Source organism: Podarcis gaigeae (assembly GCF_964106915.1).
Source record: "Podarcis gaigeae genome assembly, chromosome: 3".
NCBI lineage: Eukaryota > Metazoa > Chordata > Lepidosauria > Squamata > Lacertidae > Podarcis > Podarcis gaigeae.
In genome coordinates, this window is record NC_139680.1 from 70,841,302 (window position 1) to 70,861,631 (window position 20,330).

At 41.2% G+C, this 20,330-nt stretch overlaps 1 protein-coding gene across 1 annotated transcript in view; it reads left to right on the forward strand.

Moving 5' to 3' along the window:
• LOC310841587 (uncharacterized protein) overlaps positions 1-19,296 on the forward strand; it is a 96,025-nt gene extending 76,729 nt beyond the window's left edge. The window contains exons 5-7 of the mRNA XM_083732899.1: positions 12,868-12,923; positions 15,057-15,275; positions 18,727-19,296. Coding sequence (XP_083589025.1) covers positions 12,868-12,923; positions 15,057-15,275; positions 18,727-18,734 — 283 coding nt within the window. The 3' untranslated portion in view covers positions 18,735-19,296. The remainder of the gene's footprint in view (positions 1-12,867; positions 12,924-15,056; positions 15,276-18,726) is intronic.
• Positions 19,297-20,330: the final 1,034 nt, after the last annotated feature.

Sequence of the window (20,330 nt, forward strand, 5' to 3'; positions counted from 1 at the left end):
ATTTTACAATATTTCTGTAAACAGTCCTTGAATTTCTTCCAATCTTCTTCCGCCGACTCTTCTCCCTGGTCATGGATTCTGCCAGTCATTTCTGCCAATCCCATGTAGTCAATCATCTTCATCTGCCATTCTTCCAGGGTGGGTAAATCCTCTGTCTTCCTGTACTTTGCGATAAGTATACTTGCTGCTGTTGTAGCATACATAAAAAAGTTCTGTCCTTCTTTAACACCAATTGACCGACTATGCCCAGGAGAAAGGCCTCTGGTTTCTTCAGGAAGGTATATTTAAATACCTTTTTCATTTCATTATAAATCATTTCCCAGAAAGCCTTAATCCTTGGGCACGTCCACCAAAGGTGAAAGAATGTACCTTCATTTTCTTTGCATTTCCAACATTTATTATCGGGCAAATGATAAATTTTTGCAAGCTTGACTGGGGTCGTGTACCACCTGTAAATCATTTTCATAATATTCTCTCTTAAGGCATTACATGCCGTAAACTTCATACCTGTGGTCCATAACTGTTCCCAGTCAGCAAACATAATGTTATGTCCAACATCTTGTGCCCATTTAATCATAGCAGATTTCACCGTTTCATCCTGAGTGTTCCATTTCAACAGCAAATTATACATCTTTGACAAAATCTTAGTTTTAGGTTCTAACAGTTCTGTTTCTAATTTTGATTTTTCCACCTGGAAGCCAATTTTCTTGTCCAAATTATATGCCTCCATTATCTGATAATAATGAAGCCAATCTCACACTTCGTTTTTTAATTTCTCATAACTCTGCAGTTTCAGTCTATCTCCTTCTTGTTCCAAAATTTCCCAATATTTTGGCCATTTGGCCTCCATATTGAGCTTTTTCTGAGCTTTCGCTTCCATTGGTGACAACCACCTTGGGGTTTTATTTTCCAATAGATCCTTATATCTAATCCAGGCATTAAACAATGCTTTCCTGACAATATGATTTTTAAATGCTTTATGTGCTTTAACCTTGTCATACCACAAATATGCATGCCACCCAAAAACGTTGTTAAAACCTTCTAAGTCCAAAATGTCTGTGTTCTCAAGAAGCAGCCAGTCTTTCAACCAGCAGAATGCTGCTGATTCATAGTAAAGTTTAAAGTCTGGCAGGGCAAATCCACCCCTTTCCTTTACATCAGTTAATATCTTAAATTTTATTCTGGGCTTCTTACCCTGCCAAACAAATCTAGAAATGTCTTTCTGCCACTTCTTGAAACAGTCCATCTTGTCCACAATTTGCAATGTTTGAAACAAAAACAACATTCTAGGCAGTACATTCATCTTTATAGCTGCTATTCGACCCAACAAGGAAAGCTTCAAATTTGACCAGATTTCTAAATCTTTTTTCACTTCTGTCCAGCATTTTTCATAGTTATCTTTAAACAAATTCCCATTTTTTGCTGTCATATTAATCCCCAGGTATTTCGCTTTCTTAACCACAATTAAACCTGTTTCATTCTGAAACCTCTCTCTTTCAGTCAATGTTAAGTTTTTCTCTAAAACCTTAGTTTTTAACTTGTTCAGTTTAAATCCTGCCACCTGACCAAACTCTTGAATTAATTCTAAAACCCTTTTAGTACTAGATTCTGGCTCCTGTAACGTCAAAACTAAGTCATCTGCAAATGCCCTCAGTTTGTACTGTTTAGCTCCGACCTGTATACCTTTAACCAACCGGTCCCTTCTAATCATGTTCAACAGGACCTCCAGGACCTATATAAAAAGCAATGGGGAAATTGGGCACCCCTGTCGTGTCCCTTTTTCTATCTTAAATTCTTCCGTAACCACGTTATTTACAATTAATTTACCCTTTTGTTCAGAGTATATTGCACCTATACCATTTTCAAAACCTTGACCTATCCCCATACCCTGTAGGTTCTTTTTCATGAAGCTCCAAGAGATGTTGTCAAAAGCTTTCTCCGCATCCACAAATATCAGAACTCCTTTAGTGTTTATATTCACTTCTAACTTTTCCAGAATGTCAATTATGTTCCTCAAATTGTCAGACAAATGTCTTCCCGGGAGAAAGCCCGCTTGGTCCTTGTGGCTCTCATCCATCAATACTTTTTTCAATCTCTTGGCCAAAATGTCAGCAAAAATTTTGTAATCCACATATAATAAGGATATGGGACGGTAGTTCTTAAGTTGAGTCTTTTCAGTCTCTGTTTTCGGTATAAGTGTAATATAAGCCTCTTTCCACGACCCTGGCGCCCTTTTCCCTTCCAAAATTTCATTGCAGACTTCCTTCAAAGGTTGTAATAGCCACTCCTTCAAAGATCTATAATATCTGGAAGTCAGCCCATCCGGTCCTGGAGATTTGCCTAGTTGCATATTTTGGATGGCACCTTCTACCTCATGATCAGATATTTTACAGTTCAGCATTAATTTACTTTCTTGAGAGATTTTTTGTAATCCATTTATCTTCAAAAATCGGTCTATGTCCATTTCTTTCTGTGGCCCTTGTGAATATAATTGTTTAAAATACTTCTGGAAGCAATTTCTAATCTCAATTGGATTATATATATTTTTCCCTTCTACTTCCAAATTTGTAATAGTATTCAATTTTTGTCTTTTTTTCAATTGCCAAGCCAGTAATTTCCCACATTTGTTCGCTGATTCAAATGTTTTTTGTCTCATTTGTTTAATTTTTCATTCTATTTCCTGATTCATCAATTCCATATATTGGACTTGGTATAGTTTTAGTTCTCCCAGGATCTCCTGCGACTTTGGCTTTGCTCTCAGTTTTTTCTCTCCTTCTTTTATTTTCTCCAAAATTTTATCTTTTTTCTCATTTTGGCTTCTCTTCTTTATTGCATTTTGTTGTATCAAGAACCCTCTCATCACAGCTTTACTTGCGTCCCAAATTACTCTTTTTTCAACATTCGTAGTCAAATTTATTTCAAAATAATCTCTCAAAGTTTTTTGGGCCTTTTTATATACTTCTTTATCTCTAAATAAGGTGTCATTCATCCTCCATCTGAAGGAACCGGTTGTTATTTGCTTCATCTCCATCTTTATAGCGTTATGGTCGGAGCAAGTTTTCGGGCAGATGTGTTTCATTACAGTCTTAACCTCTTCGTCTTTCGTCTCCCATTCCAACAGTAGTTTGTACATTCTTGATAAGAATTTCTCATTATTTTCCAATAATTCCTTTTTGAACTTTGAGAATTCCTTCCCAAAGCCCATCCCTTTATCACCTCTGAATATGTCAATCAATTGATGGTATTGTAGCCAATCTGTTAGCAGACATTTTATATCATTATATTCCTTCATCTTTAACTGATTTTCTGGTTCTGTTAACAGATCTTTATATGTTGCCCAATTTCAAGTTTTCCCTTTTCAAAATATTGCTTCCATTGCGAACACTGTGACGAGTACCAGAGTGCACAGAAACGCCATTTACATTCCCGCCACAGTGGTGCCTATTTATCTTATTGCACTGGCATGCTTTTGAACTGCTAGCTTGGCAGGAGCTGGGACAGAGCAACAGGAGCTCACTCTGTTGCGGGGATTCAAACTGCTGAACTTCTGATCAGCAAGCCCAAGAGGCTCATTGGATTCCCCCCCCCCGGGGGGGCTAAACTGTGAATATTATTCTGGAACAACAAGTACGATAAACCTTTTTTACTTAAAAAATGCATTCTTCCTTTTATGGCAGAGCATTAATGTCAGTTGTGCAATCTGGATGCAAGTATGCATTGCCTTGTACTTCAATAGGAGGAAAGGTGCATTAATATTCACTTTGGGAATGGTTTAATGATGAGTGATTGATGCATTGCCAGCTCATAAAATCCGATCAGTATCAGCTCATTAGCAAGAAGTTGAACTGTATGCATTGTTTTGATACACCCACCCAAATGCACATGATAAACAACACTCAGGACGGAGCCTGCTTTATTAAAACATAAAATATTAATTCTGAAAATCAGTCTTCAAAACTGAGATATTGACTACATAATTCCATATTCTCCTTATTGGGCTGTTGATGTTGAATGAGGAAGACATTTTGCAAATGACTGATAAATGGTAAAATAGTTACAGTGGTACCTCAGGTTACACACGCTTCAGGTTACAGACTCCGCTAACCCAGAAATAGTACCTCGGGTTAAGAACTTTCTTCAGGATGAGAATAGAAATCACGTGGTGGCAGCGGGAGGCCCCATTAGCTAAAGTGGTACCTCAGGTTAAGAACGGTTTCAGGTTAAGAACGGACCTACAGAACAAATTAAGTTCTTAACCCAAGGTACCACTGTACAGGTATTACTTTCCCCAAAGTCACATATATTCCAGTTGACCCAAGATGGAATGACGGTCTCATTCACTAATCCAAAGAAAACATGTCAACAAGATGCATTGGGAGGAATTCAATCTAACCCTATAATAATTACTCCATCATTGAAAGCTTCTTAGCTTGCAAGACAAAATGATCCCTTCCAGGAGTGCCAACTTGAATGAAATATGGGGCGGGGGAAGGTAAGTCCAGCCCTGCATAATTGATCACATGATGTGGCACACACTTACCATTTCAATGGCAATACTTATCAACTTTGGAGGGCGCAACCCCCCTCAAATATTTTATGGGGGGTGGGAAAGGGACCTTAGCCCCTAGGAGTTGGCTCCTATGATCCCTTCTCTCTTCCTCATGTTCACTACTTCTGGGGATTTTCCCTACCCTCCTTGAGCCAATTTTTTTTTGGGGGGGAGGGCTGTGTGGGGAGAAGCTTGGTAACCCCATTGCACTAGTGGAAGTCCTTGTTAATTGAATCCCACAAACATGAATCCCTATGGGAATCTACCTGCAGCAGGAGTGCTCAAGGGGGATTATCTAACTGCAGTGGACCTCATGTAACTCTGAACAGTTTCATTCCAAATCCCTGTTGTCTCTGGGCTAGGGCAACTGTGTGAACATTCCTAAAGAAATCTGAATATTTCTGAACATTCCTAAAGAAATCTGAATATTTCTGAACGTTCCTAAAGAAATCTTGAGATCTGGAAGAAACATATAGGGTGTTTCTTCCAGATCCCAAGATAAAGCATATGGAAGAATGAAGTGCCATGTGTAGTCTGCTGCAATTTTCTGGCCAACCAAGAGTTAACCTTATTTAATTAACCGTGAACAGAAGCAAACCTTTATGCTTTTTTAAAAAAAAATGTATAGTTTGAAGCTCTTTTCTTTCACAAGATAGCAGATTATCATCTGGACTAGAAGTTCACAAAGTGGGCAGTAATCCCCCCCCCCCGGGGATGGGTGGGAATTACCTAGGAGGGCACTAAGAGGCAAGGTGTGATGATGCTGAAAGTGCGAAGACTCTGGAGTTTTGTAACATGAGCCTCCTAGTCTCAGTCGAGGATCTCTCGCTTCCAGCAGAGAGAGTGATTCATATGCACATTGTCAAAGAGAGAAAGCATAGAAGGACAGGCACAAAATGATCCTATTCGAAAGCCCCAAGGCCTGTGGAAGGAGTGCTTTGAAGAAGAACACAATGACAATACAGTGGAGTTTAATATGACAGAACTGCCAGGGCTGGGCAACTTTTTCCATGCCCAGAGTGGGTTCTTGGAGGCCTCTTTAGGCTTTAAGCAGTCAGTTAAAAGCAATTCTCTTTCATTTCTGACAGGTTTGGGCATGTAGACCCATTAAAACGAGCTCAGGTAAAACAATTGGCAAAACAGACTGTGACCCAGGCAGTTTCCACCTCTTTTTCTCATATCGTTTAAACTTGTAAAAGCTTGCTTAGTTTTCTTCTTCTTCTTTGGTCAAAAGCTTCTTAATCCTGAATCTGATAAATGCAGTATTCCCCCCCCCCCCTTTTCAAGATGAATTAAGCCTTCTTCCCTGAAGATGAATCGGCAAACGTAAAGAAATTTTGCAACGTGAAGTTGATTGCGGCTGCAGTCCTATTAGTGTGGCCAAGTACAAAGAAAGCAGCAACCTTTAGTCTTGCAGCAACCTTTCGTTTTTGCATAGAAGGAGGGCCCTCATTAGGCGTAGCCTGTGCAGCCAGCCAAAACCTCCGGAAATTCCCCCTTCTGCAGAACAATTAAAAGTTCAGGGATCTAGCTTCTTTTGCCTTTGGCCAGCCTAGGACATTTACCTGGGAGACCCTTTGAATTTAGTGGGATTTACTTCAAAATAAACATTCCTAGCATTGCACTGTTAGTGGTGGACAGAGTAGTTCAAATCCCAATTTGCTATGCTGGAGGGGGATGGAGCGGAGGGTTCTGCTGTGGAGCAACTCCATCATTAGTGGCTCAGCCTTGTCAGAGAGGAGCACCCCAACGCTCTTTCTCAAACATTAAACAGTTAGAGCCTACCTACAGTCAGCAATATTTCCACCAGTGGTAGGTACTAGAAACCACCCAAAATAGGGCATTTCAGAGGCAGGGAGAGGACAGTGCTGGTCCAGCATATGATTCACCCTAGAATCCGGTGCAGCAAAGAAACATTTTTCCTGTCCTTCTCCCCAACTTCCACCCTGGCAGCTGTGAGTGATGGGGATGTAGATTCAGCATCTGATTCAGGGTGCTGCGGGCAGTTCTGCTACACAGGGCACCGAGCCAAGGGGGCACAAAACTGAGAAGATTCATAATTGAGAAGATCCATTTGGAGGCACCAAATTTTGGCCTTGCACAGGCACCATATTACAAAAGATAACCTGGTGGATGCAGCCAAGGCTACACTGCCCTGCTGTTGCAAATCAGGAGTTTGGATTGCCCCTCTTGGACTGCAGTTCTATACACGTTTACTTACCCCATTGAACTCAGTGGGTCTTACTTCTGAGCAGACTTGTGTAGGCCCAAACTTTAACTGTTAGGTATTTTAGCTATAAACTAACACAGATCATAGGATAATAGAATTGTAGAGTTGGAAGGGACCCTGAGGATCATCTAGTCCAACTCCCTGCAATGCAGGAATATGCAGCTGTCCCTTATGGGGATTGAACCTGCACCCTTGGTGTTATCAGCACCATGCTCTTACCAACTGAGCTATCTCACCGAGGTCTGATGAATTCACTGTTTGTGATAAGCTTCTTCTTTCGCTGTATTGAGAGTAAACCAGATACAATACTACGAAGTAGTTAAGATGTAAGTGATGAAGCCATGGTGGTCTTTGACATCTTTGTATTCCTGACTGATTTGGCGGAACACAAACAGTAAAGTTAAAACGGGCCTTTGTTTGATCCTAGAAGCAGCAGTGAAACAGAATGGAGGAGGTGGCCTTCACAGAAGGCTGCCTGGGAAAAGTATATCTGCTCAGTTTTATCTGTGATCAACAGTTCCATTTTGTTTTCATCCCATTTTCATCTAATCTCGAGAAATTTGATTGAATGTTGCCGCGTTTGTATTGTCTCTGTGCAAACCACTTAGGGACTTTTATTCTATTAAGTGGTATCATTTTTAATTGATAAATAAATGCAATATAAAATCTCGGAGGCACTTGGAGAGGAGGCAGCTGCTCATATCCAGCCTCAAAGCTCCTTTGCTCATCCTCCTCTCCTACCTATTCTGGCAAGCAAGACACTGAGCATAGCAGGGCTTTCCAAAGGGGAGGATGAAGGCTCTAAATGGCTGCATTGTTCAAGTAAATGATTTAGGTTGGCCAATGGGGAAAAATGAAGGGTTTCTGCACCTTTAATTGTTTTTCAGAAGAGGAATTCATGCTCAGGGTTGGCCCCACTGTTGGGCAGAGTGCGGCAACTGCCTCAAGCAATGGATGCTGCAGACTGGAAGGCTTTTGGGAGCCTCTAAAGTAGCTTGAAGTCCTCAGTTACAGTGAAGGATGCTGTTCCATCATCTGTAAGGTTTAGCTGCCAGTCCTTAAGGCTTCTATTCAGTTGAGGGCACCATCTTGTCCTTCATTGAAGGGATCAAGATGTCTGGGACAAGCCCTGAGTGAACTTTAAGAAATCCCCCACCCTTTCTCATGCATTCACCTATTCATCAAAGACAGCTCCATTTAGTTCGTGTTAGAACAGGCTTGCTTAAGGGTCAAGGAGACAGGCATGGTAATGTATAAATGTCTGTTAAAAACTCACACCTTCAGGCGTTCATTGCCAAAATGATCTTCAACCTCAACTATTCTCTGCTCCTTTTCTCTTGGGTGTCTTTGATTTAATGAACTATGTGACGAGTTACTGTAGGCACTGTGGAAACACATTATCGTCAGTACTACCACCATCACCACCAGGCAGGAAAGTAATTACGTGACAGCATATCTCTTTGAAGAGAGGCCCTGCTTTCTTCTGTGTGGAACATGGTGGACCTTGGTGGTACCAGAGGGAGAGGCAACGCTCTCAGGACAAGTAACTCCCTCCTTCCTCCCCACTGCTGAACCCTGTAATTATTTGAAGGAAAGTCACTTTTCCTATATTGAGAGTGGATTCTTTATTATCATCCATCAATGTAGAAGCAGAAATGTTGATATAGAATAGAACAGACAAATAAAAGAAGTCTGGGTGTGATCTGAAGCAGGAACTCAGGGCCTAAGCATGTGTCAGGGTATTTGTGGAACACGGTACCTCAGAGTATATTTTGGGTACTAAATACCTATTCAGTGCCAACTGGGCATAAAGGAAGTACAAATCCCAATAGAGAATTTAAATATTCCCCCCCCCCCCGATGGATTGTGTAGTTTGAATGACGAATTTTTCATTTGCGAGACCAAGGCCACATTCACACCATACATTTAAAGCCTGAAGATACCACTTCATGGCTTCCCCCAAAGAATCCTGTGAAATGTAGTTGTTAAGGATGCTGGGAAAGTCCTTGGTATGCGATCTCCCACCCCAACATAACTTCTGTCTCACGGGACTGAGCTACAGTTAATTGGCTGTCATCCACTACTTCCTCAAGATGCTGGTTCAGCACCTTCACAGCTTCATAGCAGCACGACACTTTTTGTTAATGTCTGCACATCAAGCTGGTGTTAAAGGCGCAGCTACAATAGCCACTTAAAAAGTTGGCCACCTGCATTGGCACAATCTAAAACGGAGCTGAGCAGAGAGGCTGCACTGCCTGCGAATGGAGCCAACCCACCTTTGCTGCTTTAGTCAATTAGCTGCGGGTGAAAGAACAGTCAAGGTCCACTGGGTGAGATGCTGGAGGTCACTACCTGAGCAGGGCTGTGAATGCTGGGCAGCGAGCCAGCGAAACTTTGAAATGGAGGCAGCTAATTAGCTGCAGGTGACTGCGAGGAAAAGTCATTCAAACCCGGAGTCCCCTACAGCTGGGGACAGATGAGAGCAGATGGGCATTCCAGGTCTACTCTTGTCGGCTTCACTTCTGGGCTTACTGCCACTACATCGGCCTCTCCACTTGCTTCCCACCCCCATTTTATCATGTAATTTACAGCATCTTGCTGTGCTGGTTGTAAACACGATGAAGCAAGTGTAGCTAGTGCGGCAAAGGCAAGCTGAAACACTAGCTCAGAGAGCAGCAACCGCCTCTCTCCATCTTATTTAAGGGGCGCCTCCCGTGTTAAGTGTTGAGAGTCAGTTGTGCACATAGCTGTTGCTTGGGATGTGGGGAAGTGCTTCCAGATTTCAGCTTCTCCAGCCCCAAATGCTGAAAGATGAAATGAGAAACACCTCACAAAAGAGGTGTCTTTTACATAGGTACAAAAGCGGTACCGGTTATACATCACTGATTTTGCAAGATACTTTGGTTGCTTCCAGATAACTTGTTTATTGAGCACTTATCCCAATCTCTCTGCACAAAGTTAGGTTGTTTTTTTTTTTGGGGGGAGGGGGAGTTATGTCTGCTGTTAACTGAACATCCATTCTGATTCGTTTGCAGGAGGTTAATACAAAATTGCCTAAGGCAATTGTTATCCAACGCTTTCAAGGAACATTTCCTCATTGCTTTCCGTACCTTACATATGATTTTTTTGGAAACAGGTTTTGGTTGCACAAGAACACCATATTCACTTTAATCGCACAATTTGAATGTGCCAGGACCCGACCGTTTGCCACACCCTGTGCTAATTTTGTTACAACTGCATGATCAGATTGGGCAATGAGAACAACTGACACCTGACTTGCTGGTGTCAGACACATGTTTGGTTTGGACATATGACATTTTAAAAACCTGGAGCCTTCATTCAGGATAGGCTGGGGAAATGATGTGAAAGGCAGTAATAGTGCGTCAAAACCTGTCTTCCCTGGCCATTGAGAAGCTTGGATGTGTTTTCTCAGGTGGATAAAATTCTAGAGATATTGGTATCTTTGTCCAGTCACAAATGCACAAGGGTACAATACAAGCAGATTCAGATTCAGATCCAGATTCACAGCAGCACCAGTTCGCACCTCTCAGATCCTTTTTTTTAAAAAAATTGGGCTTCAAGCCTCAAACCCACCCCCATGGAATAAAGACACAATGGAAACAGAATTTAGTTTCAAGGTTAATGGGCAAATTTAGGCCACAACTTTATTGAGTACACAAGTGTGACTGGTATTGGCTTAGACATTGGTATCTATTGACTATAATTGGCTCCTGTCCACCCAGCAGGAAGCCTGCAAAACTACCAGCAGAAGGAGCTCCAACAATGGCTATTGACTGGTGTTCACCCCTGGGGTTCCCGAGGGTCCTGGCATGGACCTAGCCCCTCCCTGGGCTTTGGACGAGATCCAGACCCCCAGATTCCTTTAACGGAATACCGTATCACATGGAGGGGCAGGTGATGGCCGCGCCTTCCCTCCCCACATTCCCCTAAACCAATGCCTAACTGCCAAACCTTACAAAGTTGTGACGATTGCTAAGAGGTAGGCAAAAACCAAGTGGCCACTGCCAATCTGCCACACTGGAAAAAATTCCTACCCGGCCCCCGTTCCAAAACAGGCGACCAACCAAAGTCCAAAGCAATGCCAGACACCGATCTAACAATGGGTGGGTGGGCGGGTGTTCGGCAGCACAAAGCAAGAGACAGGCACACATCGCACTGCCATATACTTACCTTGTGCCAGCACCCCTGATTGGCCCAGGCCCCTGGAGTGATAGCAGCATTACTGACCGGTTGCGGGGAGTCCTGGGGCTGCACACAACATGGACCCTTGGGTAGGAGGATGCAACTAATAAGATCCTAGCTAAATGGACCACTTTCAAAAGGAAAAAGCCTTCTCTTTCAACACCTTACCATTGTTCCTCCCAGATGGAATTGGTTTCATTCCTCACCTGGCTGTAATTCTAGACCATTCCAGAAGCTTGGATGCAGGAAGAAACCATTTGTTATGCTTGCCAACTAATAAATTAATAGCAAACTCATTCCTCAAGTGCTGACTGTAGAAGGTATTAGCAGGCCTGCGGTAACTCCAAGGTTTGCAGGAGAATAAATAGGGGGAACCCCCTAACAAAGGATTAAACATGCTCAGAGGCCACAGTACATTCAGTATATGTTGGAGGTGGTTTGGAAAATTGAGGTGGTGGTAATGGAATGGAGTATGGCAGAAAGGGGCATGGCTGGCAATGGTCATAGAGCAATGGTATGTTGCAGGTCTCACTTCTTGCTGGTGAATTTTCACTGTTCCCCATGAATGACCAGGTCGTTCTAAAGCTTAAAGGCATCATAAGATGGCATAGCCCACAACAAGCACCTGTACGTGGGGTAAATCTGGATAAGCTGCTATAGGTTCAATATTTGAATATTGGGAAATTTTAATAGACAAATTAAATTAAGTTAATAATTTGCTGGTAAACTTATGAGTTTAGAGAGTAGGAACAAGAGGCGTGAGGAAGTCCAAGGATGTTTATGAAATGAGGATATCTGAATTTGGTATGTTTTTTTTTATATATCTTTATTGTCAAACAAAAACTTAATGAATATTATAAAAAAACAAAAACAAATATCGTCTCTCCATAAAAGATGTTGGCTATAGTTTTTCATATATATTGGGTGTCACTCTGGAGAGGATGCACATATATAGTGTATGTAAAGCGGTGTAAGCACAGAGTTCTTTCTGAAACATGCATTGCTTACTGACAGCACAATACTACTCAGAAGTAAGGGCCATTAATGTCAATGAGACTTCCTCCAAGGTACGCATGAGTAGGATTTCCTCCTCACCTTTAGTGATAGTATTATTTGGATTTTTTAACCCACACTTCACTGTAAGTCCCAGGGTGGGTCACAACAATACAAAAACACAATATTAAAAACAGTTAAAGCAATTTACAACTAGAAGAATAGGGTGGATCCATATATATACCCCAGATGTGCCTTCAGCATATGATGAAAGATAGACAATGAAAGTGCTGGACACACTTGTGGAGAGAAACCTTCACTGCTTAGGAGCTGGCCATGGAGAATGCCCTCTTCAAGCTGTCCAAGGGCAGTTGAACAACCAGAAGAGCCCCCTTTGTTGATCTTACCACTGAGAGGGTCTGTAGGGAAGGAGGCAGATATTTAAGGCCTCTGTCCTTTGGGGCTTAATCTCCCTGATGGCATTTTATGCAGCTCACCTTTCATCTCTTGGAAGTGTGTGGCTGAGACGCAGCTAAAAGTAAGCACTAGAATTCTGAATCCAAATGGTTATTAAAGTTCTAAGCCAAGCCACGAAGACTAAACTCTGATGCTTGGAGGGCAGAAAGCATTAAATTTGGGCATCTAAACATAGTGGTATCGATGCATTCTTCTGAGGCCACTTTCTGACATTAATTAAATGGATTCACTAGTGCCGGTTTTATTAGAGAGGAAGATGAGTGAGCTCGTTTGAGCGCAATATGAAGTGACTTGAATCTTTGCCCAGAATGCTAATGGAAGCTTTTTGAAATCAGAAAAGTAGATAATAACATTTTATTTAATTAATACATATTTTTTTCTTTCCTCTTTCCTCCTTGCCCTTCTGTACTTGAAGATGTGGGAGAATATTAAAATCAAGGCTGGCTCGAAGCAGTTGCAACTTGACTCAGGGTGACTTTAAAAGCATACTTTAGATCCAGTTGCATGCCTGGAGATAGCTTTATGTGGCTGTGATTGCTTCATTGTTTGAAATAGACAACTTCCAGAAGCTCCCAGTCTCAGCAAGTTACATTTGGGAACTTTTGTTGTAGATAACAGATGATACGCCATTCCAGATGAATGGGCCAGGGAAACTTTTCCAGCCTGAGGGTCATGTTCCCTTGTGGGCAACCCTCCAGCAGAGGTCAAGGAGAGAGGAAAAAAGTGGGAAGAACATGGATGTGACTCTTCCAGAAAGATACATATTAGCTTGCAAAGTCAGGGGGTTCTATACAGACAGACATACACAGTCGTACCTTGGAAGTCAAACAGAATCTGTTCTGGAAGTTCCAAAATGTTTGGAAACCAACGCACGGCTTCCGATTGGAAGCCAATTAGAACCCGTGGAACCCGCGTTGAACATTCGGGTTCCAAAGAATGTTTGCAAACCGGAACACCGTCTTCCGGGTTTGTGGTGCTTGGGAGACGAAATGTTCGAGTCACAAGGCGTTCGACTTCTGAGGTACGGCTGTAGACCTCTCGATCCAGGCAAGGAAAAGGCCTCACAATCCAAGTACCCATTCCAGCAAGGCAAAAGGACTCAAGGAAGACACAGAGCAGGGCCAGTGAAGGGTGTGGCTTGGAGAGAGAAGGGAGCAACATCATGGGAGGAGTCTAAGGTGAAGCTTCCTTGTTATTTTTGCCATTGGATGCTGCATGTTGTTTAAGTAATCTTGTTACATGCATAGTATTGAAATGTGGTTTGTTGTTGTTTTGGCATGCTATTATAAAATGGTCACCATGTTGTTGTTTTACTATGTTATTATGAAATTGTTTTTGTAGTGTTTGTTTGAAACACATCCCAGTCTTTCTCTAGTAAGCTGTTTTGAGCATGATTTTTGTGTGTGTGTGTGTGTGTGTGTGTGCGTGCAGAAAAGTAGCATACAAATATAATGTAAACAAAAAAGGAAGCAAAGGAAAAATATGTGGCCTGGAAGAAAGGGGTGTCACTTGGGAACAGTCCAGAGAAATGGATAATGAGGAGGGGCTTACAGCAATTTTCATATACAGTGGTACCTCGGGTTACAGACGCTTCAGGTTACAGATGCTTCAGGTTACAGACTCCGCTCACCCAGAAATAGTACCTCGGGTTAAGAACTTTGCTTCAGGATGAGAACAGAAATTGTGCAGTGGCAGCGCAGCGGCAGCAGGAGGCCCCATAAGCTAAAGTGGTGCCTCAGGTTAAGAACAGTTTCAGGATAAGAACGGACCTCCAGAACGAATTAAGTTCTTAACTTGAGGTACTACTGTAGCTGGATTTAAAATGGCCGGCCCACATTGCTGCTCCTCATTTGAATCTACTTTTTAAACAGAAAGGGGTGTAGTGGGTATCGGGCAGGCTTAAGCACGTTCTGCCGATGCACGATGACCCGGAACGCATCCCCCATGAAATATATATACTGAAGGGGAGAACAATCAATGAGCTGGAAGGAAAGGACACAAAAAACATGTTTAATAGTAAATCTCCGTGTGTGGCTTGCAGCATTTTTGAGATCAGTTTTGTCTTGTTATCCAACCTAACAATGTTTCTCTGTTTGTTCTTTAGCTGCACTGGTTACTAATTGCACGAGTGTTTTGCAAATACTTTAATGGCTTTAGTAGATTAAATCTTTGGTAATGTCTCTGCCGGCAAATAAAACTCAGTCGTTTGCAGTGCTGGATATTATGCTGTTCATTTCTAACTGCTGCACTGAGAAGTGGGATTACAACAGTTTAGAAAGCTGCAGAAAAGTCAGGCAAATTTTAGAATTTTACTAAAGCAAAATAGTAAGTGAAGAGTATTCTCAGGAGCAAAGAGTTCAAATTCCTGTGTGAAAGGAAACTTTCCTCAGAAAGGAAACTGCAGAACAAGGCCATTATTTTAAATCCCACATTATTAAAATATTTCTTTTAGGAATTGGATTGCTTTGTATAATAAAGCCTTCCAATTTCACACACCGTGAGCAGTCCATCTTAGTAAGCCTGAACCTTCTTCCAAGCTCCCTGTCTTTTTCTTTTGCATGCTCCTCACTTCCTAATTTTTTCCTCCAACTCCCTTTTCAACAGCCCACATAACACTCCATCTTACAGCTGGGATTTATCTCCTCTATGTGCCTGTATGGAGGCGGCAGATATGGTATGTGACTAGATGCCATACAGCAATGTCCCACTACTCACTACTAGGCAGAGGATCACAACCGCCTTGTACTCAAACAGGATGGGGATTTCCTGCCACCTGCATGTGGAGCTTTACTTTGGGAGGGTCACATTCCTTCCAACCACTAGGTAATGCTACCGAGTGTAGCTTCTATTGACTTAAAAAAAAAATCTTAGTACACCAACTAAAATTATCTCCAGCTTGCTCTTATGAAAACCACCACCATGTTTCCTTTTTACTTCTGTTCTCTACCTAACAAAAAACCTTTGTGTTTTCTTAAGGCTAGAAATAGATCTGAGTAACAGCTGGATTATATATTTTCAAAAATGTTGTGTGCCTAAACCAGTTACTTTGTGCTTCTTTCTCCTGCTGATCCCAAGTGCAGCCTGAAGCCTGCACAGCACCCAGTGTAGCCTAATACAATAGTCTGCTACTTCCTCTTATACAGTCATACCTTGGTTGTCGAACGGACTCCGTTCCAGAAGTCCGTTCAACTTCCAAAAATGTTCGAAAACCAAGGTGCTGCTTCCGATTGGCTGCAGGAGCTTCCTGCACTCAATCGGAAGCTGCGGAAGCCACGCCAGACGTTCGGCTTAAAAAAAAATGTTCACAAACTGGAACACTCACTTCCGGGTTTGTGGCATTCGGGAGCCAAAACTTGCGAGTTATAAGGTATGACTGTATACCATTTTAAGACTGTGTCTGTGTACACACCATACATTTAAAGCACCTTGTAGCTCTGCGATGGGTAAACTACAGTTCCCATGATACTTTTTTGGGAGAAGGGAAAATGCAGTCTGTGACTAAAGGCAGACTTTTGACCTCTTTGCACATTAATCATGTGAAGGGGGATCGTGTGACTACAGGGAGTGGGGCTGTGTTGCTGCCCCCACGCCAGACATCCATGCATAGACAGATTAATGTTGTGATACATATTTCTATATCTCATTTCATTACTTTGCAGCTTTAACAAAGCATATTCTCACAGCAGCTCTGGGAGGAAGGATAAAACGAGGACAATTGAGAGCATGCCTAAGGGGGGGGATTTGAACCCAGGTCTTCCACATCAGTACCCAATATGCTAATCAAATGAAACCCCCCAGGCTTTACTTGGACATATTGTTTTATTGCCAACACAGGTTTTTTTTTAATAAGTTTGGACACTAAATGAAATGCCGTTTTGAAGGATTCTATGGCTTTTTTTTAAAAAAAAAGTTCACTTTGATACTTACTTTTACAGAAAAAAATACTTAACATTATTCACATTGTTTAAAGCTGTGACTGTTCATTCTGCAGAACAGTACATCCCTATTGTGTTAGATACAGTTGCTCTAGATAATAATACATCTGATCATTATTTCAGCCTATAAAATAATATTTATTATAAAGCGTCACTTCTACCCACCTTTCCTTTTCTTAAATGCCAGCATGACATGGGGAGGAATGAGTCAGCATTGTCTTGGTTAATGCCGTCTCAAGATTTTCTTTCTTTCTTTTACAAGAGCTTATGAGCTTCCAAAGGCTTTAATTAAATATGGCAGGGCAGCAGATGTAAAAGGGAAAACACACACGCCCTTCCCCACCATGAAGTCCCCGAGAGAGCTTAATAGGACTTCGGGGGGGGGGGGGGACTAATATTCTAAAACTAGACAAGTTTCTGATGTTAAACCCTTCACACAAATGAACAATTTTGGTCTTGAAGCTGGCTCTCATTTTGCCTTATATTCATTCTCTGGTCTTAAGCTGAGAGGGTTAGACGTTTTTGCCTGCTATCATGATTTTTGTCACGAGTCTAACATCTCACAGGGTGGAAACCAAAGTAGCACTAATGAGAATGTTCCATTGGTGCAAGTATTTCCACTTGCACAATGGAACATTCTCCTCCTGGGCTCCACCTAAATCTCTTTGTGGAGTCCCCCTAAGCCTCTGGAGCAGATTTGGTGAGAGTGTGGGGTGCATATGAGGAAAGGGGAGTCCTGCTGGGTAAGTGAAAATCTCTGCACTGATGGGACACATTACTAGAATACCATCCATTATCATTTTTCCTCAAAGTTTTTTTTAAAAAAATAAAAATATATAATAATGATTTGGCACACACACAAACTTCACATGTGCCAATACAGTTCAGATTTCTAGTACACCCTGATATGAACATGGTTAAAAGAAATGTACAGGAATAGGTCTCCAATATGTACTGTGAATGATTCTTCTGGTCAGACTTAGAAGGTCTGGGTGCAAATATCAAATAGATATCACTCACCTTCAAAAAGTATATGTATTATCAGCCTTTTCTATCCCGCCAAAAATGGAATTTCTTTTTGCAGCTGTAGAACCTTTTAAAAAACAACAACACAAAAAACACACATTAATATAGTGCAATCAATGTATATGGCACTTTACATAGCAAACAAAGCCAAAACAGTGTGTTTTTGCCAGAAAGACTTTACATTCAAAATTTCAAGAGAGGGAGAACAAATAACACATAGAGCAGAATTATACCAAGATTTAATATTTATTTCATATGCCACTTTTCTATTGAAATAATATTCAAAGCAACATGCAAGAACAGAGAGGTGGGGAAGGAGAGGGCAAGATAACAGTCAACAAAGAGGTGGAATGGGAGATGGAAAGTTATGGACAAGGTGTTTCTGTCAGGCATGAGAAATTAAGGCTAGCAAAAAAAGGCTATAAATAAGTCAGAAATTAAATCATAACAAAAAGGGGGGAAATGCAATGGGAAATCACTTAGAAATTTTATTTTTGCTCTCTGGAGCCACCTGGTGCTGCATGTTTATAAAGCATTCAAAATGCTGTTTCTTGACTAATGTAGCTGAGTCCTAAGTCAAATGTTTCATGGGAAAGCAGTCTTTTGAGAAATAAGCAACAAATATATGCCAGAGGTGGCCCTCCAGGTATTGCTGGTCTACAAGCCCAGGCCATTGTTCATACTGGCTGGGGATTATGGAGGTTTGAATCTAACAACATTGGAAGGCCACAGATTTCCCACAACTGATGTAGGTGTTGTGGGGAGGAGGGTCCAGTTATGGAGGCTCTTTCAAGTGCTTACATCAAGACTAGCACAATATGTCAACCCTCAGCAACCTTCTAATTATTTCCAAAGCTTCCTCCCCCAAGTTTCCTTCTGTATGGCCTCTCGGGTCATACAGATTCTGTGAGCAAGAGGTGAATAGGCCTCTTCCTTTTGGCAGCGAGTCTGGGTGAGAACATCACCACAATATGATAAGTGGCTTTTGTAACTGAAGAAATGGAGAAGCGAGTCATTATAGCTTTGCCTTTCTTTCCTCTAGGCAGGCTACTAGAAGTTGATGTACTAACAAATTGGTGCAAGAGCTCATAAAACAAAAGGAGGCATTATGATGTCATGGGGCAAGTTCTGAGGAGAGAGAAAAGGGAAACAGCGGTAAACAGAAGCTCGGCCAGTGAATCATAAAACCCCAGAGTAGTTTTAGAGCAGGAACAAATGACTCATGTGGCTTACAAGCCACAATTTTGCATGGAAAAGTTCCAATAATGCTGCCCTCTTTCAGAAATCATCTTCTGTCCTTTTCTTCTCTTCAGCTCTGTGAAACCTTGGCGCCTCTCACCATCCCAGGAGACGAGCGAATCCTCTTTGACGACTGCTCTCCAAGTAACTATAGCTCCTTCAGAGAGGGATTGGATCTATTGGTTCTCACCTGCTGCTTTCTAAAGCAGTCATTAGTAATACACACAGGGGAAATCTGGTTCTACTGCTCAGGCTGAATTCTATCACCCTTCTGCTTGAGAAATAATTTCTTAGTAGGGTAAATCATCTGAAGATATAATCTGTGGATGTATCCTGGTGTTTTAGCAGGTCTAGTCATGACACTGGACAGGTTGGAGGAAATGCCTCAAGAACTAATCCTTTGGACTCTGGATGTTCAGCATCTGCTGGAGAGCCAAGGCAGCCTCACTGATACCAGCAGCCCTTAATATCCATGAAACTTTGGCATTATTATCTGATGCCCGACTTTTTAAAAGTTTAGGGAAGTTTTAAATGTTTGATGTTTTATTGTATTTTTAGTATTTTGTTGGAAGCCACCCTGAGTGGCTGTGGAAGCCCAGCCAGATGGGCGGGGTATGGATGGATGAATGAATGAATGAATGAATGAATGAATGAATGAATAAATAAATAAATAAATAAATAAATATAAAATAAAAGTTAAAGTTCTTTATTATTTTGTGTGTTGTTGTTGTTGTTGTTGTTGTTTTAAAAAACAATTTAATTGTAAGCCAAATTGGAGGGATTTATATCCTGAACAGGTTAAAATCCTCTTGTATCTCATCCTAGATCCTTATGCTGAAAGGCAGGTAAGAGGCATAATAAAGAAGACCGGATTTTTTCTTATTTAATTACTGGCCACAGAGAAAATCTAAGCTGAGGTTATGTGATTATCATTAATATATATATATATTGATTTATATACCACTCACATGCCAAAAAGGACATGGATGTTGTAACCATATAGGAGAAATATTTATCATTATTTTGTGATGGAAACCCTTACCTGTAATAAGCATTTACAGCAAAATGACACCAAAGCAGAAAGAGCTAACCAAAGTGTTTAATCAATGTTTGTATTTATTCTTGATTTATTAATTAAATATTTATACTGCTTAATATAATAACAATAAACGCTTTAAGGAGTTTACACAGAAAATAATAAAAGTGCAAGCATTAATGTTCAATCAAATTCCTAAATAAGTAAAATGCATGTTTAAGTAAAAACAGAACAAAACTATATATTGTAGTGAAAAGTGTAAGACCTTTCACCTTCAAAAAACTTTTTTTCTGCTCTCTGTCAAAATTAACTTAGCAGGAAAATATAACAGATAACATATTAATCTGGGAATAAACAACAAATCCACCCCCTTTTTTGAATAGCTGTTTTATCTCTGATTAGTCACATTCTTTTCCTTGCCATTCCAATATAGTTCCTCTATTATCCATCCCCTTTCCCCTTTGGGTGGGAAGACCATGTGATTTATGCCTCCGTCATTCTATGCCTTGCCAAGCATATGCTTTATGGTATCTGATAAGCCTTGAAAGCCATTGCCATTTCTAACCCTCCAGTGCCTTGATTGCTGATGCTGCAATTACCTATCAGATGACTCTGCAATATCAGTGGCACACAGGGAGAGCA